Raw genomic sequence first — 26,904 nt, forward strand, 5'->3', positions numbered from 1 at the left:
TGAAATTTCAAAAAACTTCTTTTCCCTTTCCCCGCACTGTTTGTGTGCGCTAAGATGCATAGTGGCTTTGCTGGTAGATGATTTGACATAGTATATTTGTATATTTATCACTGGTAACAAAATACCAATATTAGTTGGATATAGCAATGTTAGGTATTTGGAAGACTTTCTTACTATTATTTAAAATGACTTTAACTGATTTGTTGCTGGACTTCCCTATTTTTGTAGGGGGGTTTTTTTGGCTGAGAATCTGCACTACTACTTCTGCACCTCCTTGTCATAGCTAATATGTTTGTTTTAGTGATTGATGATTAAAGGGATATTAATTCCTGTTTTGAAAAGCTATACAATGTGTCTTGTGCCTTTTCCACTTCACTGATAAACTGCTGAAGTATGCCAATTTTAAAAAGAAGAGACCAACTTGACACACGTGCTGTCCTTTTCAAAATAAACATGATTATTTTGAGATCTTTAACAATCAAATGAATGGGGGGGAAATGAGCTTTTGGTGTCCCTACAAGCAACACTTAGTATAAATTGTGTGTTAATCTTTTGATGTTAATTTTCTTTCCCCTCTTTACAGATCACCTAATCATTATAAATCCAATTATCTCTGTTCCCAGTTGGGATCATTTAAAATTACCCTTTAAGCTTTGACTTCAGATTTTTAAAAATTTTAAATTAAAAAGTTGATTTAAAGAAGAAGAGCTTGCGTGGTCCAAGACAGCTTATATAGTATAATTAAGATATAGCTGTTCTTGCAAGCTGATGTTTGATGGACATCTTTCTCTCAGGGTAGTTAGAATCTAAGACAGCAGGGAACAATTTAAATGGCAAAATATATCTGCATGTTTACTTGAGTTTGGCAGGTCTGTCCATTTTACAAGTACTGTTGGTGAGAGAAACAAGCTTCCATGCCACAAAGAGCAACTCTGTGTGGCTTGAAAGCTTGTCTCTCTCACCAATAGAAGTTGGCCCAATAAAATATACTACCTCACCTATCTTCTCTCTTCTTCTCCTGGGACCCACATGGCTACAACTACATTGAATTTTACAGGTAATCAATCACAGAAAAATCATTTTTGTACTAATGTCCCTGAGAATTTCTTAAATTGTTCTTTTATAGAACTTAGGTTTTAAGTTCAGTTATATACATTCATAGACAATTATGCCAAAGCGAGGAAGAAATATTAAGTGACAATATTATACCTGATGTACCAGTTGAAAGTGTCATAGTTGCTGTCATCTATGCAGACATATAAAGAATAAAAATCTGTTCTTTGTCATGAATTTGAGTAGTAGAAATGCATGTCTAAACTATTATTATATTTGTTCATGCATCACTGAACAAAATAGCCTAAAACTGTGCTTTATTCTTTGAACAACTTATGAGATGGGAAATAAATATTAACAATAGTACCTTTGTGATATAAATTTCTCTTCATTAAAGAGCATTGAAGCAGTGACTATCATGTGACTGTTATTACCATTTTTGTGTATGTTTTCAGTCATTGTAATGTTACAGTGTAAGACTTGCAAGCATTCATCCAAGCTTGTGTTTTCTATTCCCATCACTAGCCTTTCATAAACTGTCAGTCTGACTGGTACTGAAATTGGCAGATTCCAGCTGCTAGAGAGCTTATTTACCTTGTTAGAAACTGAATTCGGCTTGAATTTGCTGATGTTTGGTAGTCATGGAGAAATACAATTAGAATAGAAAGGCAGAGATTTTCACTTTCCTCTCAAGTTGATCTAAATGTTTCCAGCTGTTCACTGAGTGAAACATGTTCTTAAACACAATGTGGGAGTTGTAGAAGGACATCTCCCTCACTGAGGAGCTAGCAATTAGGGTGAGATGATTTCATTATAGTTTAATAAAAAATTGTGGGGAAGGATATATAATTTCCCCATTTGAAGATGGCACATTGATTGGAAAGGTTAATTTGACATATAGTTTCTATGGGCTTGGTTCTGCCACCTTCCTCATGCTGAGTTGTACCTTTTATAGCACAAATAATAGTTCTGCTGATGTCAAACAAGTAAAATGTGTTGCTGAAATAGTGATAATAGCCTGGCTGAGGAATCTTAGGGATATAATTATAAGTGCACACAGAGAATATGTTTAAGGTTACAGGCTCCAGAGCATCAACTTCCCAGAGAGGACAGCAATCGGGACACTAAACACAAGAATGGAGTAGCTTAGCCCTCAGCAATTAGACAACTCAAAACAGTCCCTGAACTGTCTCAGTCACCCCAGAATGACTTATTTGTGTTCAGCTGAAATAAAACGGTGAGACTATTATTAATCATGAAAGCAGACCAAAGTTCACTGGAAGGAACATACGTTCTGCCTCAATAAATAGTTGAATCAGGTCCTCTGCTTTCTCCCCTTTCACTACTAGGAAATGTGATTTGAAAGCTAAAAAAGGAAGAAGCAGTGGTCAGTCTCATCACCTCCAGCTGGGGAGGAGGCAACTGTCCATCTTCCTGGCAGGCTGGATCTTGAATCACATGGCCTGTTCCTGTATCTAAATTCAGTCTACCTGAGCCTAATAATTTGGCAGTTGAGCAGTAGATGCTAAACAATATGGGATAATTTTCCAAAGGGATTCTCCTAACATTCCACCCTCTCAGCCTACACAAGGATTTGGACAAAATTCTCCTGCTGTTTTCAAGATAGAAAGATTAACCTTAGTGAAACTGAATGTTTGTTCTGGATTCCTTGCAACATGCCCTAGACATCTCACTCTCCCATCTCAGTTAAACAGTGTCATATGCTTATTTTTCTGTTAGCTGAATGTAAGCCAATTATAAAAGGGAACAGAGCTTGTTCAAACACTTCCTTGGTAATGTCCTAGGTGGAAAATACATCAGCCAATACAGAAGAAATCTGTAAAGCTGTCACCTGGACACCATCAATGCTTCTATAAAGCGTTACTAGCTTGAGGTTCATTCCTCTGGGGAAACATCATTCAGCAAGAAGGTGCTCAGAATACTCTAATAATACCAATTCTAGGGAAGAGAGAATGTTATTCTTTTGTCCTACTTCCCTCTCTCTTTCCCTCCTCCTCCTCAGCTAATTTTTTCTTACTGTTAGTTACATCCCATATGTCTCAGAATGGGGAAGAGGTCAGGATCCAGAATGAAATATTTGTTACTCAGTGATATGCCGTCTAGGACTGATCTCTCCGCATAGTCTTGCCCACTCAAGTCTTTTACGTGGCTCCTCCAGGTTCCATTCCTATAGTTGAATAAGCAATTACTGTTAAATATTAATCTATTAATAAGGAGTTAGGATTTCCAAACAGCTTTAGAAATATTCATCTGGAGCGAGAGTGGAAGGAATGTGGCCAAGCCACAGACCTAATGAACAAATCTGTACTACGTCCAGTATTTGCAGTAAGAAAGGATCAACCCAGTAGTCTTGCACTGGGGGAAGAAGTTAGTCCCAGAAAGTAAAATGTCAGGTAACAAATTTTCCACTTATTTTCAAATAAGTTGCATAGAGGACTTAATTTCTTGGGAAAATTGGCAATGGGATATGGAGACTTTCATTCTCTAGCTGACTGATTTGAATTATGATCCAGGTTGGTAATGATGACCAGTATGGTTGGTAGCCTGTGTGAAATAGGTAGTAATTTTGTTTCAGTCCCTTGGTGGCCTGTTTGAGATAAGTAGTGATTTTGATCCAGTCCCTTAGTGAAGAAGTGACTGCATTTAAAAAAGGCAACATTGCATTTAGCACTAATTGGCGCCCTGGTTAGTCTCAGTGCTTAAATTGCCAGCAGGATTGAATGGGCATGGTAATTGCATTAATTAAGGTAATTAAATATACCCTAGCAAGAATGTCTTTTCTCCAAAATAGATTATTTTTGTAAGACTTACATAGTTTTAAAGAAAATGGTCAGAGTCAGCAGAGGGATTACCTCTTCTCTTCTACCACCAGTACTTGATCAAACAATCTGTTCAATAAGTACTTCTGCTAATGGGATTTTCCGAGGTCTCACAGCTACTCCATTGCACACTAGGAATCAAAATCAGATGGTATCTAATTGAGACAAGTTAGTGTTGAACAAATGTGTAAACCCCAGAAAAAAATAAATCTGGGCTAAACAAAGCACCAGTAGCAATGCACAGCTACCAGAAGGAAAACCTGCCTAGGCAAAACAAATATAATCATGGGATGGAGTAAGAAAAAAAATGCCAACAAGAGTTTTGGAAACACCGTCGCGAACCCAGCAGCATCATGATCGAGAAGAGCTGATTAGTTTTTTCTTTTTGTAGAGACAAAAATAAGCCAGTAGGAAATGACACTACATCATTTCAGTGTCTGCTTTTAATAGGACAGAACTAATTGTCTCAGTTAAACAGGATGACAATTTATTGGACCATTTTTCTCACCTGCTCCAACATTCCCACTTCTTGCTTCTTGCGGAGCGTGATGAGACTGCAAGGCTCTGTTGCTCAGGTCTCTTATAGAGCCTGGCTAATGCTGAGAGATTCTAATTAGTAAATATCAACTAGGAAAACTGAGAGTTTAGGTCATTTGATGTGGGGAGTGAAATTCTGCAACCTGGTGACAGGAATGCCAGTTATTCATGGTTTTAGCTTTAAAAAAACTACAGACAGCAATGTTGAGAAGTCTCAAATATAGCACACAGTAGAACCTCAGAGTTACGAACACCTTGGGAATGGAGGTTATTCATAACTCTGAACTAAACATTATAGTTCTTTCAAAAGTTTACAACTGAACATTGACTTAATACAGCTTTGAAACTTTACTATGCAGAAGAAAAATGCTCCTTTTTTTTTTTAGTAGTTTATATTTACCACAGTACTGTACCTTTTGTTGTTGTTGTTGTTGTTTTGGTTTTTTTGTTTGGTTTTGTTTTTTGGTCTCTGCTGCTGCCTGATTGTGTATTTCTGGTTCCAAATGAGGTATATGGTAGACTGGTGAGTTTGTAACTCTGGTGTTTGTAACTAAGGTTCAACTGTAGTCACTTAATGTGTACGTCTCTACCTTAATGTAGTTCAGTACAAGATGGCGATTTTCTGAAAGACTTGAGTCAGTTTTGTATATGTTTTCTGTCATGTAATCCACATTAAATTTATTGAAGAAAAGTGGAAATTATTGAAGCCTAACAGCATATTTTATGTTTATGAAAGACTGACAGGTTGTTAATATCTACTGCACCTGGTATGCCAAGAAAATATTGGATTTTGGCATACTGGATTTGGTTATACTGATCTGCAGGACAGGAGGGAAATCACTGGAATTAATTCTGGGCTATGCCAGACATTTAGCTTTCCTGATTAACTGCAAGTCCCCCCAATACTTTTTAAAAATATTGTGAAAAGGGAAGGAATGGAGAATAGCCAGGGAATTGAGAAGAGATTTGGAAATTGCTTTGTGGCTATCCTGGAAACTTTGTAATACTATGCAAACTATCTTTCTTTGCAAAAAGAAAAGGAGTACTTGTGGCACCTTAGAGACTAACCAATTTATTTGAGCATGAGCTTTCGTGAATAAATGGGTTAGTCTCTAAGGTGCCACAAGTCCTCCTTTTCTTTTTGCGAATACAGACTAACACGGCTGTCACTCTGAAACCTATCTTTCTTTGGATTTACTTGTTTTATCAAGAGATATTGTGATATTGTACACATGCTATAACTCCTGCATGCCAGTAGGAACAATTCAACAATTATTTTAGAATAATAGAATCATAGAAGGAAGGAAGCTCAAGAGGTCATCTAGTCCAGTCCCCTACACTCATGGCAGGATTAAGTATTATCCTGGACAGGTGTTGTCCAACCTGCTCTTAAAAATCCCCAATGATTGAGATTCCACAACCTCCCTAGGCAATTTATTAACCACCCTGACAGTTTGGAATTTTTTCCTAATGTCCAACCTAAACTGCTCTTGCTGCAGTTTAAGCCCATTGCTTCTTGTCGTAACCTCAGAGGTTAAGAAGAACGATTTTTCTCCCTCCTCCTTTATGTACTTGAAAACTGTTATTGTGTCCCCTCTCAGTCTTCTCTTCTCCAGACTAAACAAACCCAGTTTTTTCAGTCTTCCCTCAAAGGTCATGTTTTCTAGACCTTTAATCATTTTTGTTGCTCTTCTCTGGACTTTCTCCAATTTGTCCACATCTTTCCTGAAATGTGATGCCCAGAACTGGACACAATACTCCAGTTGAGACCTAATCAGCGCAGAGTAGAGCGGAAGAATTACTTCTTGTGTCTTGCTTACAATACTCCTGCTAATACATCCCAGAATGATGTTTGCTTTTTTTGCAACAGTGTTACATTGATGACTCATATTTAGCTTGTGATCCACTATGACCCCAAGTTCCCTTTCCATAGTACTCCTTCCTAGGCAGTCATTTCCCATTTTGTATGTGTGCATCTGATTATTCCTTCCTAAGTGGAGTATTTTGCATTTGTCCTTATTAAATTTCATCCTGTTTACTTCAGGCCATTTCTCCAGTTTGTCCAGATCATTTGGAATTTTAATCCTATCCTCCAAAGCACTTGCAATCCCTCCCAGCTTGGTATCGTCCGCAAACTTTATAAGTGTACTCTCTATGCCATTATCTAAATCATTGATGAAGCTATTGAATGGAACCGGACTCAGAACCGATCCCTGCAGGACCCCACTTGTTATGCCCTTCCAGCATGACTGTGTTTACTCTCTGGGAATGATTTTCCAACCAGTTATGCACCCACCTTATAGTAGCTCCATCTAAGTTGTATTTCTCTAGTTTGTTTATGAGAAGGTCATGCCAGACAGTATCAAAAGCCTTGCTAAAGTCAAGATATACCACATCTACCACTTCGCCCACATCTACAAGGCTTGTTTCCCTGTCAGAAAGCGCTCAGGTTGGTTTGACATGATTTGTTCTTGACAAATCCATGCTGACTGTTATTTATCACCTTATTATCTTCTAGGTGTTTGCAAATTGATTGCTTAATTATTTGCTCCATTATCTTCCTGGGTACAGAAGTTAAGCTGACTGGTCTGTAATTCCCCGAAGGGAATTCCTTATTTCCTTTTTATAGATGGGCACTATATTTGCCCTTTTCCAGTGTTCTGGAGTGTCTCCCGTCTTCCATGACTTTTCAAAGATAATTGCTAATGGCTCAGATATCTCCTCAGTCAGCTCCTTGAGTATTCTAGGATGCATATCATCAGGCCCTGGTGATTTGAAGACATCTAACTTGTCTTAAGTTATTTTTGACTTGTTCTTTCCCTATTTTAGACTCTGATCCTACCTCATTTTCGCTGGCATTCACTATGTTAGATGTCAAATCGCCACCAACCTTCTTGGTGAAAATTGAAACAAAGAAGTCATTAAGCACCTCTGCCATTTCCACATTTTCTGTTATTGTCTTTCCCCTCTTGTTGAGTAACGGGCCTACTCTGTTCTTGGTCTTGCTCTTGCTTCTAATGTATTTGTAGAATGTTTTCTACATTTTGCAGGCTCCCTGATGATTGAAACATTTCTGCCTTCTGTCACCTGATTCTGTTTCCTCCCACTGCTTTCAGTGTTGATTTCCCCCAAAGATATCCTTGTCAGTTAGAGCTCGTCTTCACTAGAAAATTAAGTTGTTATGAGGAGTTGTGTTAATTAGCATGCATAAAGCATGATTTTAGCACTCTGTGTAGATGGGGACCATTTTTTAACATCATGTCAGATGATGTTGGAGCCATATGATTAACTACAACCAGCTGACACACTGTTCTTACTTACACTGATTGCACTTATTGGTCTCTTGTTTTTCCTCTCTTCCAGTTCTGCCCATGCCCTCTTATGCCCATTCATAATACCACTGTATATCTCCCCACCTCTTTTGTCTCTGCAGTGGTTCCCTCTCCTTTTTTATGAAGGTCACACTTGTAGTCTTCAAAGCCTTCTGTAACCGCCTCCCCTGTGCCTTGTGTTTTCTCCAGGCTTTCGTCCTGATTTCTCCATTTGTCTCCTGTTCCTGTGGTGCTTCCATATTTGTGCCTTTGTTGTGTCCCCTTTTATGCTTTGAACAGTCCTGTTAGTATATGATAAGTATCTTCCCTTTTATCCTTCAACCAATTCATGAAAACTCATTTATTCCAGATTTGATTGACCACTGGATGTGTGTGTTCTAGTCTTTGATTGGCATGGTTTACATGTCATAAAATTCTTGTACCCTTAAAGCTCTCTGGGTTTGGACTAAAGATTATAACTTCAATGGATTTATGCCAAAATACAGCATCTGAGAATTTGGCCTATATCATAAGTAATCGGTGATCAAAGAATAAAAGGTTTCCATAACATTTCCTTGATTGAAGTTGTTGCTGCATCTAGTATTGATTTCTCTGTGCAAGACAGAAATGGGTTAAGGTAGTAGGAAAGTGGTGTTTCATGTTACGTTTGTCTGTAAAAAATACCCCACTGCAAAGATTTAATGAGGAGTTTGTGTTTTTATTATGATCTTGCTTGGGGTTTTTTGTTTGTTTTGTTATTAGCAGAGACCTTAGGGCAGATCAATCATGACCTTTGTTAAACAAGGCAGTAGTTGTTGGGGATAGAAATGCTACTGACAGCAAATAAAGGAGATTTGGATGTTAACTACTTCCAGTTTTCAGCTAAAATTGGATGCTTTCCATTTTACAGTTTACTACAAACAATGCTATATTTGATTTCCTGTGTCTGTGAAGCCTATCTGAGTTCTTGCTGGTTTTTACAAATGTGTTACAAAATCTGAAGATATATCTAAGGTCGAAATTTTGAGTGATCAATAACCTTAGGTTAAGCAAACAATTCTGGTTCCGTAGATGGCTATGAAGGTGAGTGTGATTTTTGTTAAATCAGATCTCATAATAAGGTTTGTGGTTTAAACAGATAAAGAGAGATTGTTTGACCTTTCTGAACTGCAACCTGTTCTTCATTTGCTGCACTCTTAGTTTTCATTGAAGTCGATTGTACTAACTGAAATTAAGGGTATACTCTCCCCCACATTTTCATCAGACTGTTTTAAAAAAACCCTCCCTAAATGTATGTTATTTTGGAAAGAAAGGAACACCATGCCATTAAAAACCAAACAACAACAACTAACTTTAGCATTTTATGATACAGTGATGTATCAAGTTCTAGTAAATAGTTATTCCATCTGGTGCCGTTCGGGTAGTAAAAATTTTAAAATGAACTATTTTCTGGTCAGAACTATTTTTTTCTAATCTCACTTTCTCTTGGAGATAGTAGTATGGAGCAGGGCAATTAAAATATTAACTGGACTTCACTTTGACACTGCTAAGCAGTTTGCTTTATCTGAGGGGATTTCTTTGACATTTGGAAATGTTTTTCATGAAATTTATAGTTTAAAGCGCGCACGCTTTATCCAGAACTAGTGATAGCACGTTGCACTCCCATATGGGGAGAGGTGGGGTTCAGTGTTTAGATTTCTCACTTCCCAGGTTCAAAGGGGCAAGGAATTGCTATGAAAACCTTGCGTGAGGAAGAGAAATTGCTGAACAGTAACTTCTCTGACAAACTGGGGATCATGGTGATGGGCTCTCTAATCATTCTCAGTCCACTTCTTCTTATGGGTCTTAGAAAGGGGAGTGGAAAAGTCAGGCTCTCTGGGCGCCCAGGCACCTATCGCTTTGGTACCTCATAAAGTTAAAAAAAATAAAATTACACTTCGTACATGACATCACTATCTTACTCAACCCTGTACATTGGTTCCATGAGTTTCTGCACTCTGGTGCATAATGGTTTGTGGGCTTTTTATTAATATTTGCTTTCCCTGTTACAGGAGAGAAAATTCTGCAGTATTGCTTCCAAATAGGGCTTTTAATATTTTTTTTCCTTTTAGTTTGACTAAAAATCAGTTTTATTTTGTTTCCAATTGCATTTTTTTTTTTTAAATCTCAGGGATACCACTGTACAGAGCCTTACTCTGCAGCCTTCCGTTACAGATGGCCATATTACATATGAAGACTCACCACTGGTCAGTACTTAAATTATATTTGTAGATTTGAAAATCTATTTTCATTTATAAAACAATGCTAAAAAATATATTGGAAGCTCCACAAAGACCAAGGAATTCTGGGCTAAGTTATAAAATTCTTATCCCTGTGGTCTGGGTACTGTAACTTTCATGAGAATATTATAATTCAGCAACAGAATCAAATATAGCAAGACATTATTGGCAGTATAGGACCATTATTGTTCATTTCACATACATTTTCTGTGCCACAAGCTAATCAGTGTAGTATTCTGGGGTCTTGGTGTATCTGACATGCAAAAGGAGCATATTATTTATTTCACTTTGGAATTACTTGATGCCCCTCAAATGCTGATGCACTGAAATTTTTCCCATGTCTCCCTTCCAGCTTCTAAACACACAGCCTACATACCCAGTGACTCAACCTCTTGACACCGGTGCCCCACTCCCTAAACTCTTTACTGCCTTCTGCTCCATCCTCCCACACAATCAGGACCCAGACTCCAATCAGCAGAATCTATTCCTGACCAACCTCCTCCTCTCCCTCCCAGCTGCAGCACCCCGTTCCGCCTGGTTCTGCTTTAACAGAACCACTCTTGTTTGTCACGTCAGCTTCACCTCATTCTCACCCCAGATGAGTGGCATCTCTTCATCCTCTTCTAGCATTCCCTCCTCATTTCAGTATCACCTGCTGCCCTTCCTCCATACACACCAATACGCTGCATGTTGGCAAGGCCTTTTCCATGTGTGCACAGGCAATCACCATTCGTGCACAGGCACATGGTGTGCACGTATGCAAGAGAATCTGTTTCTGCATGTCATGCCATTCACGGAGTTCAGGTTCTGCTATGATAGATGAGGCCTTCTCTCCCAGCAGCATTTGCCCATGCATCCACTCCATTAGCTAGACAGAATCCAGAGGTAGTCTTCAATACTACGTATGTTAAGATTTTTTTTTTACATGGGAGCCTGTAGTTAGACTTCCAAATCCATATTCAGACACCAAGATCAGTAGTTTGATTTTTCAAAATGCTGAACGCTTAACAGTTTCCATTGACTTTCTGTTGGAAGAACACTGGGAGTTGGTGAGAGTTGCTGAGAGTTCAGCTCTTGAAAATCATGCCACTGATTTAGGTGCCTGAACATGGATTTAGGAGTCTACCTTTAGGCATCCAATTTTTAAAATCTTGGCTGTAATTAAGGCTATGTTTTAGTCAAGGTATTTTTAGTAAAAGTCTTGCACAGGTCACGGGCAGTAAACAAAAATTCACAGCCCGTGACCTGTCCACGACTTGCACTATATACCCCTGACTAAATCAGGTGCTCTGGGGCAGGGGGCAGCCCTGGGGCGCCACGGGTGCTTGGGGAGAGGGGGTGGCCCAGGACCCCCACTGGTGCTGGGGGGTGGCAGTGCTGGCAGGCTCTCTACCTGGCTCCGCACAGCTCCCCAGAAGCAGTGACATGTCTCTTGGCTCCTAGGCAGAGGCATGGCCAGGGGGGCTGTGCACACTGCCCCAAGCATGGGCTCTGCAGCCACCATTGGCTAGGAATTGTGGTCAATGGGAGCTGCGGGGGTGGTGCTTATGGGTGGAGACAGCGCGCGGAGCCGCCTGGCCATGCCTCTGCCTAAGAGTCACGAGAGGGACATGTTGATGCTTCCAGGGAGGTCCATGAGGTAAGTGCCGCCCGGAGCCTGCACCCCGACCCTCCTCCCATGCTCCAGCCCCCTGCCCCAGTCCTGAGCCCCGTCCCACACCCAAACTTCTGCTGCTGGGGGGCGGGGGAGTTGCGGTGGCCCGAGACTGCCCCAGCAGTGGCCAATGCGGCTTCCCTAGGGGTTGCCCAAGCTGCTCAGGCGGCCCCTGGGCCAGCCGCACTGGCCACTGCAGAAGTCACGGAGGTTCCAGAAAGTCACTGCTGTGACCTCCATTACAGATTTGCAGCCTTAGCTGTAATATATAATTTACCTGTTTTCAATTAGAAATACAAAGGAAAACAGAGCTAGGGTTCATACATTAAAATGTGTTTTATTTCAATTCATTGTGTTTGTGTATATATATATATATAGCTACATATGTGTGATTGCGGCAGAGAGTCCTGTGGCACCTTATAGACTAACAGACGTACTGGACCATAAGCTTTCATGGGTGAATACCCGCTTCTTCAGATGCATGTAGTGGAAATTTCCAGAGGCAGGTATAAATATGCAAGCAAGAATCAGGCTAGGAATAACGAGGTTAGTTCAATCAGCTAGGGTGAGGCCCTCCTCTAGCAATTGAGATGTGAGCTCCTCCCTTGGTGTTCACACCTCAACTGCTAGAAGAGGGTCTCACCCTACCTGATTGAGCTAACCTCGTTATCACTAGCCTGATTCTTGCTTCCATATTTATACCTGCCTCTGGAAATTTCCACTACATACATCTGAAGAAGTGGGTAGTCACACAGAAAAGCTTATGCTCCAATACGTCTGTTAGTTTATAAGGTGCCACAGGACTCTTTGCCGCTTTCACAGGTCTGGGCTAACACAGCTACCCCTCTGATATGCATGATTGCTTATGCATATTTAAACAGAAGTAAATCTGCTATTATCAATTCTCTGTAAACTATACAGGATTGGGGCTTATTAAAGGAGTATTGTAATACTTTTCTCGGAGGTTTGCTTCCATGCTGATGACTGGTTCGGCTCGATAATGATCTAAAGCAGTGCAGACTGATGCACATTCATTTTCATCATCTGAGTCAGATGCCACCAACAGAAGGCTCAGTTTCTTTTTTTGGTGGTTCAGGGTCTGTAGTTTCTGCATCGCCGTGTTGCTCTTTTAAGACTTCTGTCAGCATGTTCCACATCTCATCCCTCTCAGATTTTGGATGGCACTTCAGGTTCTTAAACCTTGAATGCTGTATCTATCCTTAGAAATCTCACATTGGTACCTTCTTTGCGTTTTGTCAAATCTGCAGCAAAAGTGTTCTTAAATCGAACAACATATGCTGGGTCGTCATCTGAGACTGCCGTAACGCAAAATATAGGCAGAATGTGGGTAAAACAGCAGGAAACATACAGTTCTCCCCCAAAGAGTTTAGTCGCAAATTTAATTAATGTATTATTTTTTTAACGCTCGTCATCAGCATGGAAACATGTCCTCTGGAATAGTGGCCAAAGCATGAAGGGGCATACGAATGTTTAGCATATCTGGCATGTAAATATCCTGCAGTGCTGGCTACAAAAGTACCATGCAAATGCCTGTTCTCACTTTCAGGTGACACTGTAAATAAGAAAGTAGGCAGCATTATCACCTGTAAATGTAAACAAACTTGTTTCTCTGAGTGATTGGCTGAACAAGAAGTAGGACTGAATAGACTTATAGGCTCTAAAGTTTTACATTGTTTTGTTTTGAATGCAGTTATGTAGCAAAAAAAATCTACATTTGTAAGTTGCACTTTCATGATAAAGAGATTGCACTACTGTACTTGTATGAGGTGAATTGAAAAATACTGTTTCTTTTATTTACCTTTTTTACAGTGCAAATGTTTGTAATAAAAATAATACTATGAAGTGAGCACTGTACACTTTGTATTTTGTGTTGTAACTGAAATCAATATATTTGAAAATGTAGAAAAACATCCACAAATATTTATAATACATTTCAATTGGTATTCTATTATTGTTTAACAGTGCGATTAAAACGGCAATTAATCATGGTTAATTTTTTTTAATAGTGATTAATTTTTTTGAATTAATCGCATGAGTTAACTGGGATGAGTTAACTGCCCTACTGAAAACACACATTTTTGGTATTAACAGGACCCATTTCTTTCATCAGTTTTTCAAGCAACAATTTATTAATGCTTTAACGTTATATTAGTAATCACTTACTGTCTCTTTGTTTTTCTATATTAACTTATAGAGGGAAAATACAAACTGTTACTACAAGAAACTGAGAAATCAATATTGCAATATTTGTGTGTGTGTGTGTGTGTATATATGTATATATATATGACAGTTCATTTCTTCTGTCTTCTAGGTGAAATCAGTCAAGTTGGGGCATATTCTGGTTATCGATGAGGCAGACAAAGCACCTACAAATGTTACCTGTATTTTAAAAACTCTTGTGGAAAGTGGAGAAATGGTTCTGTCGGATGGAAGGCGCCTTGTTGCCAGTAAGTTGCTTTTATAATCTACGGTAAAACATAGTATGTTGCCATATTACAGCAATTGCATTTATTAAGCCATAGCTACAAAAGAGTCGAGTGGTCGAAAAAATGTTTGCTGTGCAAATGTTAGCACTTAGAGTTTTAAGTGTGGTACTTCTTTGTAGAGAGACTCCGTAAACATGCCCGTGAGACACCATGTTAGTGTTTCAGTAGTTATTGTCATGGAAAAGTTTTCCGAATTGGCAACCGTCTCGGATGTGGATTCAAAAATCAAGTTGAGCTCTGTCTTCATCACTTCCAGTAATAAGGATGCATTTGACCAAATTGTGCTCTTGGTTACATCTATGCAGTCTTATTGCTCAGAACATATTCTGGTCTGCCAAATCCATATCTTAGGTTTTGGGTCCCAGGTTGAATTTTTTCAGGGCTGGCAGTTAGCAAAAATCTTTGTGTGTTTTTTTTGTTGCTGTTTTACTTGTACGATGAGAAAATTTCATCAAGTGGAAATCATTGGGGGAAAAAACTGAAACACATTGGAATTTTTACAGTTACTTTTCAGAGTAGAGCTGTATTTGAAGTGCATCTTCACTGTTTGTCAATACAATGCTATATGAAAAGGAGTACTTGTGGCACCTTAGAGACTAACCAATTTATTTGAGCGTAAGCTTTCGTGAGCTACGGCTCACTTCATCAGATGCATACTGTGGAAACTGCAGAAGACATTATATACACAGAGACCATGAAACAATACCTCCTCCCACCCCACTCTCCTGCTGGTAATAGCTTATCTAAAGTGATCACTCTCCTTACAATGTGTATGAAAATCAAGGTGGGCCATTTCCAGCACCAATCCAGGTTTTCTCACACACACCCCCCCCCAAAAAAAACACACACACACACACAAACTCACTCTCCTGCTGGTAATAGCTTATCCAAAGTGACCACTGACCCTACAATGTGCATGATAATCAAGGTGGGCCATTTCCAGCACAAATCCAGGTTTTCTCACCCCACCCCCACCCCCATACACACACAAACTCACTCTCCTGCTGGTAATAGCTCATCCAAAGTGACCACTCTCCCTACAATGTGCATGACAATCAAGGTGATTGCCAGCAGGAGAGTGAGTTTGTGTGTGTGTGGTTTTTTTTTTTGGGGGGGGGGGTGAGAAAACCTGGATTTGTGCTGGAAATGGCCCACCTTGATTTTCATACACATTGTGAGGAGAGTGGTCACTTTAGATAAGCTATTACCAGCAGGAGAGTGGGGTGGGAGGAGGTATTGTTTCATGGTCTCTGTGTATATAATGTCTTCTGCAGTTTCCACAGTATGCATCCGATGAAGTGAGCTGTAGCTCACGAAAGCTTATGCTCAAATAAATTGGTTAGTCTCTAAGGTGCCACAAGTCCTCCTTTTCTTTTTGCGAATACAGACTAACACGGCTGTTACTCTGAAACAATGCTATATGTGTGATGAAAATAGAGGTGGTGTTTTTCTTTTAAACAGATTAGGAGCACAGATTTAAGTGTGAATGAAGTAATTATTCAGTATTCATGTGATACAATACTAGAATTATACTGGGTGACCACAAATCTCTAGGGTGTCATTTAAAAGAAATAGTTCTGGTTGTTTAAATTAATATCCTGGTTGTGTAATTGTGAGAGGATTCCCTGTGGTACCAATGAAGATATGCTTGCAGGGAGCAGGTGGAGAAGCCTAGCCTGAGCCAGTTTGCACGTTCTCACACGTGGCTCTGGCTTCTCACAGCTTCCTGGGGGTCTTCAAGTTTGTGCACAGGGTTTTCTGTAGGAGGGCAAGCCCCAGATCTCTTCTCCCTGCCTCACACAGGGCAATATGTAGAAATCTCCACAAGGGGGTTCTCATGGATATATCTCATGGTACCAGCCTTCTCCCACAAGTTTTACTGAAGGCACAAGTTGTTCTGGTCCTGAGATATTCAATGCATCATTGAGCTTGGAACAAATTATTCCTCTAGGTTTATGAAACAAAATAATTATAGCAAGTGCCTAGAGCTCTCATAGTGGAGCAACATGCTAATAAAGCCTTTGGGTTTTTTGGAAGATGTACAGATTTCTATTGTTTGTTTCATAAATGGCAAAACTAAAACATTTTTAACAATCTGTTTTCCAGATCCTGCTAATGTAGATGGGAGAGAAAATGTAATAGTAATTCATCCTGATTTTAGAATGGTAGTTCTAGCAAATAGACCCGGATTTCCTTTTTTGGGTAATGATTTTTTTGGCACACTAGGTAAGTGATTTGTATTAAATGGGAGCACTGTAAATCAGGTATATTTAATGGTCTTGGGTGTGGGAGAACATTAGCTTTCTTTCTTTTACTTGATCTCATGGTGAAAGGAAGAGTGGGGTGGTTGGGGTGGGGAGAGGACCCCTAAATCTATTACTTCCGGGTCCAAGGCAGGACACTCATTGCCTTAGACATGACCCTGTTTGGGATGTACATCTGTTCAGCAAGAAAATTAGTTCCACATATTTTCCTGTGGGCAAGGGCAATCCAAGACCCTTCCAGGAAAGTGGTACTCAAGAGCAAATGTTTTACAGCCCTGTGTCCGTGTTGTAGACCTGTTCCCAGTGAAATTCACCCAGCAACACTGGACCAGGATGTCTTTACTATTCCATAGAACTTTCCCATGGTTAAATATGTCCTCTTCTTCTGCTCACATGGAAACTCCTAAAGAAAACTGCTTTTAGTCATAATTGTCCCGGGCTTAGTTCTACCTTTTGATGCTCTTTCCAGGGTTCAAAACCCCTCTGCTTTCATGTCAAGATCATCTTCAGCAGGGCCCAGTAGTGACCCTACATCCCTATGCCCTAAGCTTTAGTTTTGCGTCAGAGTACTCCTGAAAGAGCTGATCTTTCTCCACTATTCATTTAGCTCCCTGATGCCTTGAGTGTGTTATAAAAGTGATCTTCCTCAGCTTTTGTGAACTTCTGTTCAAGCATCCTGGAAGACTGTATCCTTTCCCCAGCCCATGAAGGATCGACAGTTTTATTTTCCAAATATAAGCAAAAAGAACAAAACAGTTCCTGAGCACACCATGGGCTACAACTTCCTGGGGACATTCCCCTTTGTCTTTCAGTCTCTCCTGCTTGAAGGCCTATGGCAGGATTCTCCTGTACTCCTTTAACAGAGCACCTTCCAAAGCTGCTTTCTTGGAGGCTCTTTTTCCCTCCAATAGGTTCCCACTGCCTGTGCTTGCTCCTGCTCCATGAGCAATCCCCCTTTCCATACTGAGAGCCTGGCTCATTATAGCCCTGGGGTACCCCACTCTCATCATTGGTCCAACTGGGCATATCTGTTCTAGCACAAGGGAGCTGAGCTTCCTTCATTTCCAGGGGCCAGCCACCCTGTGGCACTTCTTCATTCAGTCAATTTCTGCTGCTTCTTCTTGAAGTTGGTTTCTGGCTGTTGATCTCCTTAGCCAGGATAGGGGTAAAGCTCTCCATACTTTCCCACAACTGTCCATATTGGTTCTTCATAGTAACAAGTTGGTCCTTTACACGTGTCCTAGTTTTTGCCAAACATTTTGCGCCCTTTTCACCTAGGCAAATTACACTTCCCTTCTGATTTTCCCAATTCTGAACCAGGAATGGAAAACACCTTGTCTCTTTGACTTCAGAAGCACATTCAAAGTGAAGTTAGAATGATTAGAAGCAGGAAAATAAATCCCTTTTTCTTTGTTCTCTTCAAGAGTTGAAGGAAAGGCTTCCAGATGTCCTGTTATGCAATGGCCAAATGGACCGGGTTTGTTTTCCATAGGCCTTCAGAAATTATCTGTACTGAAATTTACTGTCCGCACCACCTCCTTGACTGAGGAGAGGTGGTAGTGGACAAATTTTGAAAAGCAACCTCCTGTGGTCTAAACAGGCATTTGTGGAGAGAGCACTTATCTGCAGAGTGCTTAAAGCAGGACTTCATGAAGAAGTTCTCATTTCTCGGGAATTATAGTGACAGTTCAGAGGTTCCTGTTGCATCTCTTTTTTTTTTTTTTTTTTTTTTGCCAACTTTGCCTTCAGGCATTTCTAATTCAGCTTTCAGTCTCTTTATTCAGGAAGAGTGAGTTAAGAATTTTGTATTTTCAAAGGTAACTAGTGATTTTTGGATGCCTCGTTTTTGTGTGACCAGCATGGGAGGACTTCAGGTGGCCTGATTTTTCAGTGGGTGGGTGCTCAGTACTTTCTGAAGGCTTTCAGGGTTTTTCAACTATACAAGGTGGATATTATCTATTATTATTACACTCCCTTTGTATTAAAGCTTAAATGAACCCTATATATATTTTTTATTTTAGGGGATATTTTTAGCTGCCATGCAGTTGATAATCCCAAACCACAGTCGGAACTGGCTATGCTTAGACAGTATGGACCGGATGTTCCTGAGTCAATCCTTCAGAAACTGGTGGCTGCTTTTGGAGAACTGAGGAGCTTGGCTGACCAAGGAATTATTAACTATCCTTATTCAACCAGAGAAGTTGTAAATATAGTAAAACATTTACAGGTACAATATGCATTATCTTGAATTCAAAAGAATGCAATAAATTAAATGAACAGTAATGCAATATACTCTTTGAAAAACCTTCAAGTACTGTAGATAAAGATTTTTTTTTAAATAAGTAATAAATCAAATTTGTGGATGGAAGGATTTGTCCAACAACTGCATTTAGAAAGGGTAACAATATCTAGATGCTCATTTAGCACAATGATAGGGTTCTATATGTATGTTGGTAGTTAGATCTTTGTGAACATTTATTTGTAAGTGTGTACAATGCATACAATACATTTTTATCTTTCATTATTTTCTTTGTGTGTGTGAGAGAAAATGAACCTGTTATGCATTGTTCATATTGGTTTTTCTGATAGAATTCCCTGAGCTTTTATAAGAATAACATAACTTAATAATTTACACTTTTGCCTGCTGTTTCATTTTTGATTTACATTGCCTTTATGGGAAATTGGACACTGTTGCTTAAGAATAATAGATCAAAAATCATATTATGTTGTCAAAATTGTACATGCATATGGACTTGGCAAATAGTTGCTCATGTACCTCACACAGTCAAAATGCAATATCCTGAATTCTGATTCAATAATAAAGTTAAAAGGTTTAAGTTAGGTTCTGCTAATAGAAGAATAGCTATATAACTTGAAACGTATTTGCTGCTTATTTGAATATGGAATGTTTGTATTTTCTACTATTTATAATCCGTGATGTAGGTATTTTAATTATTATAGTGCTGTTTCTTAGATTTAAGATCTTACTGTGTTAAATTTATATTTCCTAGAAATATTGTTGTAATAATTATTTTAATATAATGTCTCTTATTATAAGTTCTTTGGCAAAAGTACCATTTCTACCTGTATGTTCATACAGCACAATGGGGCTGCATGGTGAGGGGGGGAGGGTGTCAAATTTGTGTGTGTGACACTAAGATATTATGACTCAGAAATAGTATAGTTTTTTTTACAATGATACTTATACCTAGTAATTCTAGATTTCTGGAGCAGGGACTTTGTCATTCTGCAGTTTTAGTTGTTCTTTAGACAATATTTCTTGAATGCTGATGAGGCCTTTGGGTGCTACCATAATATAAATACAGCATAACAACACTGATAATTTGAATGTTTATGAAGTAATACCTATCCTGGGCTGAATGAGCTACAGGTCTGAAAGCTGAGGTGTTATTGACCAGGTCATAGTGATTTATCAGATTAATAGAAACAAGTATCATGTGTTATTAGTAATATTAATATATTAAAACAAATAATCAAATTTTAAATGAAAGAGAAAAAATGGGCTGCCAAACTGCTGAAAGGCAGATTTGTTTCGAAGAAAAACAACCCTTTTGGTTCTTCCTTCTTAATGCCACACCCCCAAATAATCTGTAATTAGAAAATATGTTTTAATGGCAGGCCTCACCAAATGACAGCGTTACACTGCTTTATGAGTTATTTTTCATAGTGCGCAAGAAGTGTACAATATTTGAAGAAACACGGCTTTGTTAGTTTTCCTGATGCGGATTGTTTGGGGAAAGCTGTGGCAAACAGTTGGTTGGTTCTCTTCCTCAATTTCCCTCACTGGAGTCAATTATTAGTGCAGAGTTACTTTCTGGGAACAGAGTATTGGTGTGTGGGGCTGAGATTTCCGAAAGAGGGGTTTCCCTGTGTGCCTTTTGTGCCCACTTCTGTTGAATAACTAATGTATGTAGTGTAAATAAACAAGTTGCACTAAGTAAATATGCAGATTGCATCACTGAGTTCTCCTTCAATGCAAAACCTATCTCCAAGGCCCTGACGTCAGCTACTGCTTAGCAGAGGGGCGACAGTTTACAGTAAATTGTATTTCAAAACTGGCAAGTAAAGGAGGTGGGATTGACCTAATGTAAACAATTAGTGTAACTAAAAATATAATAGTTATTCTGGAGTAAGGACCTTGCCGGACTTCAGGGAGGGAAGGGAGAGGAGGAAAGGAAGGAGGGAAATGAGTCAATGAACAGTGCTGGCCTGTAGGAAGGAAAGAGGTAATTTAGTCATATGGTTAAACAATTTCCTTTACAGCAGTTCCACAGCCTCACTTTCTTTGTACTCATGTGGTTGTTTTCTTTCATGTAATTTTGGAACTTTTCTGCTTCTACAGAAAGGGGTGAGAAACTAAGGCAATATCTTTGTTTTTGGCAGAAAACCTGAAAATTTTAAGTGTATGAATCAGAAGTAATAGCACAGTGATTATGTAAATCTCTGCATTCTGACTGTCAGCCAATCAAAGTACAGTGATATGCATACTCTATGATTATGGAGACATAACCTTATGGAGATTATGAAGATAAATCACTCACACCCAGTCATAATGCAGGGATTGCAGAACTGAGGAAACCTGTTAAGCTGTGTTCCAATAACAGGTTTCTCAGCATGAGCACAGAGATGCTGAACTATTTCAGTAAAATGGTTTAGATTGAATAATAGAATACAGTGTTAATAGGTTGCTACTGTGCTTGCTATTTCTTCAAAAAAGTAGTTTTAGCAAAGTATTTGGTAAGATGTCAAGCTACATAGAATGTAAATGCTGACGTAACAGAATGACCGTGGGAGTACCGGTAGTTTAAAGTAGATTACAATAGTACCCGTATTCGCAATTCACATAAGCTTAGATTCATGTAAAGTACTTTTTTTTTTTCAAGCCATACTATGTAATGACTTTAAGCATAAAATATATCCAGTATGAAGCTGCTAAAAGCAAAAACTGTTTTTGTTTTCAAAAATAACCAGAAATCTAGGAGTAAAATATTAAAGTACTCCAAGACACTCATAGAAGTGTTACTTGTAATGGAAAGACTCATTGAATGAGAACTGGATGTACTGATGGGGAATCAATATTTTGTCTTCTAATCTGGTTTTAAAAATCAATATCAAGTAAATGATTTGTAAAGACAGACAAGTTTTGTGCTTCAAGTAAACTGTTAGTGACATTTTTTGGTAAACAGTTTTCCAGCCAGATATTAAAAATTTGCTGAATTTGTACCATTTGAAGCAGTGGAGCTCATTTTTAAAAATGGAGTTAAGTGAAGAACCTATTGACAGGTTCTCTAGTTCAGAATAATTTTTGTGAAAGTGATGATTTGCCTCTAAAGAAATAGAGTTCATATCATATAATATTGGTACAGGAAGCATGGAGATATCAGTGATGTGAGGGATGTATGTCAGAAGAAACAAAATAGTTCAAAAGAGGATAAAGAGACTATTGGGTGGGCTGGATAACATTTGAGTCAATTTATTAAAGCTTTTGCCGTTTCCTCTGTAAGCTACATGAAACAATAAATGTAGAGCAAACGAGGCTAATCATTATCCTCTTAAAAAAAAACAGGAGTACTTGTAGCACCTTAGAGATTAACAAATTTATTGGAGCACAAGATTTCGTAGGCTACAGCTCACGTCATCAGATGCACAGAATGGAACATATAGGAAGAAGATATATATACATAAAGAGAACGTGAAAAGGTGGAAGTTGCCATACCAATCCAAGAGGCTAATTAATTAAGATGAGCTATTATCATCAGGAGAAAAAAACTTTTGTAGTGATAGTCAAGATGGCCCAATTCAGACAATTGACAAGAAGGTGTGAGGATAATTAACATGGGGAAATAGATTCAATTTGCTGATAATAGCTCAGTATCAATAGATAGACTAACACGGCTGCTACTCTGAAACCTGTCATTATCCTCTAGCGTATTCAGATACTGTACTGAAAGTTACTAATTAAATCGGTGCGAGCTTGTTCGTTACACTTTGTAATGAGAGGAAGAATGTGAGTTATTACTAAGAAATGCTACCTAACCATAACTATTCATCATTATTACTGTTTTATTATTCAAAATATACTGTGTACTGTTAATTACATGATCATTTGCTTTACTTTTGCAGAAATTCTAAAATTCAAGATATATCACACCATGTTTTTCAGTTACATTTACAGTATATACAAGTCCTGATAAGTTCTGTTTCCTACAATGTCTATTAAATATATTTTGCAGAATATAGAAGTTGTCCAAGTATAATTTTGTTTCAGGCAGGATGGTTTTATGTGCTAAGCAGTAACAATATAAGTAGATATTTGTGCTTTTAATTTTGGATAGTGTATGCAATGGATCTGTCTGATATACATCATGATAAATGCGTAGATTATTTTCTGTGCAATATATTAATTTTGATTCCAGGATAGTGAAATTATTCAGTGCTGTAAGTCTTATTAGTAGAAAGGAGTTTAGTAGTTCAGAAATATCAATTAACTTTTTCCACCGGAATTCTATCTAAAATGTTTCAACCAACTTAACTTAGAACATTTATCACAGGACTTTTTTATATTTTATTCAGTAAGGAATAGCCACATTAAATGTGTTGGGGGCAGCTAGAGAATGACTTGTAGAATCCCACAATTACGTATTTTGCAAAGCAAATAATTAGCTAAGTAATAATGCAGCCTTTTCTGTATACTCCAGATATGCATAATTTCTAGGGCATATTCTTGTGTATGTATTGTTCTTGTGTATGAGTGCTGTAGTATTTTGTGATACACACATTAAAAGGGCTTGTCTATACGGTGATTTAGTGTGCAGCAAGCAAGCCAGGGCGTGAATGTAGAGTGCATCAGCTTTTCATGCACTAACTAATCGTGTGGACCCTGCTACCATGCAGTAATAATTCCATAGTATGCTTTGATGTACCACTGTTTCAGACAGGAGTATGTCAAAGTGCGCAATGGAACTTTTAGGCTGTGAACCCCTTATTCCACTGGTGTGTAGTTACTTACACAGTTGGGACTCTTATGTGAGTAATTGCTACCAAATAAGAGTGATGGGTTCACAATATGCCCCTTGGGAATTTTTTGTCCCTGAAAACACTTACGCATATGCTTAATTATGAGTAGTCTCACAATGGTAGAAAAGTTAAGCATGTGCATATGTGTTTGTAGGAATGGTGCAATGGTCACTTAAGGAGGGGTGTAATGGGGTTTACAAACCCCATACTGAGCATAGGCAAAAGGGAGAGGAGAGTCTTCCCTGCTGACAGACTATCAGGCTGCTTGCACCCCTTCCCAGCTGCCAGCATTACCAGTTGTGAAGGTATGGACCTGTCTCTGTGACTGATACAGAAACAAGCCCAGCTATAAAGGAGGGAGAACAGAGAGGGAAAAAGAAAAGGAGTACTTGTGGCACCTTAGAGACTAACCAATTTATTTGAGCATAAGCTTTCGTGAGCTACAGCTCACTTCATCGGATGCATCCAGTGTAGTGAGCTGTAGCTCACGAAAGCTTATGCTCAAATAAATTGGTTAGTCTCCAAGGTGCCACAAGTACTCCTTTTCTTTTTGCGAATACAGACTAACATGGCTGTTACTCTGAAACCTGTCATTATGCAAGAGAGGGAAAAGGGAAGCAGAAAGGCCTGGGACAGCAGAGGGGACAACAGCCCTATGCCAGGCTGCTTCTCAGGAACTGATAAGAAGAGAAAAGAAAACTGCAAGCCCTGGTGTTTAAGGGCTGATAGACTCAGTTTAAGTTAAGAATTCATGGACTGATAGGACTGAAAGGGCTCACTTAGGAGAAAGCTGGGACCCCTGGAGAGACAGCACCCAGAGCAGCCAACAATGGGATTTTCAAAAAGTGTTCAGTGCTGGCCTGCCTCAGCTCCCATTAACTTCAATGGGAGCTGTGGTAGGCCAGCACTGAGAACCTTTGCAACTCCCACCCTAAATTAACTTCATTATTCATTCTTTATTTTTAAAAGTATGTACTTTCTAAATTGCCAATAGTTTGCTAAGCATTCTTACTTGTAAGAAGATAAGGTCCCTGCCTCAAAGATCATGCAATCTAAATAGATAACATATCAAGAAAGCATGAGAGATGCAACAAAAAGCAAAGCAATAGGGCAGTGAAGTTTAGCATGCATGTTGTTAGTTCTGCAATTTTTGTGTTAGTTGTTTCTATTGTATTCTATCTAGCAACACTAAGAACATGACTACTAGAGCTCATTATTTAGATGTATGAATCTAATGTTTTGTTTTGTTTAATTTAAACAGAAGTTGTCTTTCCAGGAAATAAATATACCATTTGTTTTATTGCTTCATGACAAATAAACATAGCATTTCTCTCTCAACTGACTTTAGCAGTTTAACTATACAGACTAACTACAATATAAAATATTTTAGTATGTGCAATAACTTAATAGATATGTGTAATAAGATGAATGTTGGGGTTTTGTTTCTGTGCAGAAATTTCCAACTGAAGGACTTGCAAATGTGGTTCGAAATGTGTTTGACTTTGACTCCTACAACAATGAAATGCGTGATACTTTAATCAGCACTTTGCACAAACATGGGATACCTATTGGAGCAAAACCCACCAGTGTACAGCTGGCCAAGGAGTAAGGCTAACCTAATATATATTAACACTTGTCTCTATCAGCCATTTTTCGCTTTCTTTTATTTTGCTGCTAATTGATTAACAACAACCTGGGATACTTGAAGCTAAATACTCTTATGGTTGAAGTTTTGTTTTCTGCAAATAATGGACAATTATATTTTAACAGTAAATTTAGTAGTAATAAATTACTAATATTTCATCTCTATTTAATGTCCATGTAAATGTTAATAGTATGTCTGAAAAACAGATACAAACAAATAAAGGGAAATATTTGTTTTTTTCTCCGTCTGTGTTTTTTATTGAATTACTACAGATCTTTTCCTATTTGCCATTAAACTCAGAAGCAAAACAAATCCCGTTGTCTTCAATGGGAGCAAGAATTGGTCCTTAATCCTCAGCTCTATAAAAATACATCATCATAGCATGTCAGAGCACTTAGTTATCCCTGCAGGCAACAAGAAGGGTTTTAACATTTGCTTATATCCAGATCCCCATTATTGTTTAATAATCATGGCCATTGACTGAACTTGTTATACTATGTACTATTTGAGAGATCAGAAATAAAATAGCCATTTAAAAAAAAAAACTAAATTGTAAAGTCACAGCTGATTTAGCTCATACCTTTGCACTTCACATGGATGTTTGTCTTTTTCTGCCTTCCGATAATATATTATTTGATAAATAAACATAATTAACAGCAATGTTTTTATTTTTATTTTTTTAAACTTCCTCTGAGATGTTTTGAAAAATCTAATACATCTTTTAAGGAATCTCAGAAAAAACAAACCATTAAATCAATCAAGGAACTGTTTATGGAGAAACAAATATTTCCCTTCTATAATAAAGCAAAGGATGGATTATGGAAAATTCAGTTTTACATAGGATTATATTACTTTTGTGTTTGCTTAGTGGCAGCTTAGTTGACTCCACTGACAAAATGTCTTTATCAGTTGTCAGTGTGTAGATTTCTCCTGCAGGAGCACCACTATAATCACGCCTAGCAACCTACATAGATGTTTTGAAGAAGACAGTCAGTCTAATTACTATGGCATAATTTTTCCTCTGTATGTCTGAGGAATCGTGTGTCTGAGGAACTCAATGCCTGAGTAACTACCATATGCATCAAGATGACAATTTACCCCTAAAACTGGTGCCACAATCTCCATAATTTACTTGCTAAAAATCATTTGCTGAATTCTGTTTTGAAGGACTATAAAGTGGGTCTGAGTTAGAATGATCATTTATATTTGATAAGTTGGCATTTTATTTAATTTAATTAAGGATTTTAGAAAAATAAATGTACAGTTTGTTTTTATTGGTTATGGTCTTAGCCTTGAAGTTCATGTACAGATTCGGAGGTGATTAGATACAGGGTTTAGCCCTTTATAGAGAAGATTATCCTATCTGAACTTCCCCAGTGCTCACAAGTGTTCGTTTCTAGGGATTTTGGTCTAGGCCTATTTGTATTTTAGAGAACATTTTACAGGAATTTAAGAGTGGAATATTGAGGCTGGTTCGAGCCAGGAATAATGTGTTTGAGTGCTATGGAAATATTTCCATGTAGTTTTGCCACTGTACTTTAGTCCTAATTTTCAAGTCTCCTGTTTAACGTGATGGTTTTGTGAAATAAACAAATAGAGATTAGGATGAGACTGCCTGACTCGTTTTCACTTGTGACTTGAATCCAGGTTTCCAGAAATATTCTTGTTATTCAGCAGATTGCCAATGTTGCCAAATGAAGTAACAGGTTTTAGTGATTATAGACGCATTTCCATTAGACATTAGTTGGTAGAGACTGCTAAACTAAAGGATATGGA

At 38.4% G+C, this 26,904-nt stretch overlaps 1 protein-coding gene across 4 annotated transcripts in view; it reads left to right on the plus strand.

The window, feature by feature from the left end:
- Positions 1-26,904, plus strand: part of VWA8 (von Willebrand factor A domain containing 8) — a 290,052-nt gene that overhangs the window by 153,810 nt on the left and 109,338 nt on the right. For all 4 annotated transcript variants that reach the window (XR_012159153.2, XM_073345760.2, XM_073345743.2 and 1 more), the window contains 5 exons: positions 9,912-9,987; positions 14,007-14,142; positions 16,288-16,407; positions 18,467-18,672; positions 24,937-25,088. Coding sequence is in view for 3 of the 4 variants with exons in the window: in XM_073345760.2 (XP_073201861.2) it covers positions 9,912-9,987; positions 14,007-14,142; positions 16,288-16,407; positions 18,467-18,672; positions 24,937-25,088 (690 nt within the window). In the remaining variant the exon portion in view is untranslated. The remainder of the gene's footprint in view (positions 1-9,911; positions 9,988-14,006; positions 14,143-16,287; positions 16,408-18,466; positions 18,673-24,936; positions 25,089-26,904) is intronic.

The sequence above is a fragment of the Lepidochelys kempii genome, chromosome 1, assembly GCF_965140285.1.
Source record: "Lepidochelys kempii isolate rLepKem1 chromosome 1, rLepKem1.hap1, whole genome shotgun sequence".
NCBI lineage: Eukaryota > Metazoa > Chordata > Testudines > Cheloniidae > Lepidochelys > Lepidochelys kempii.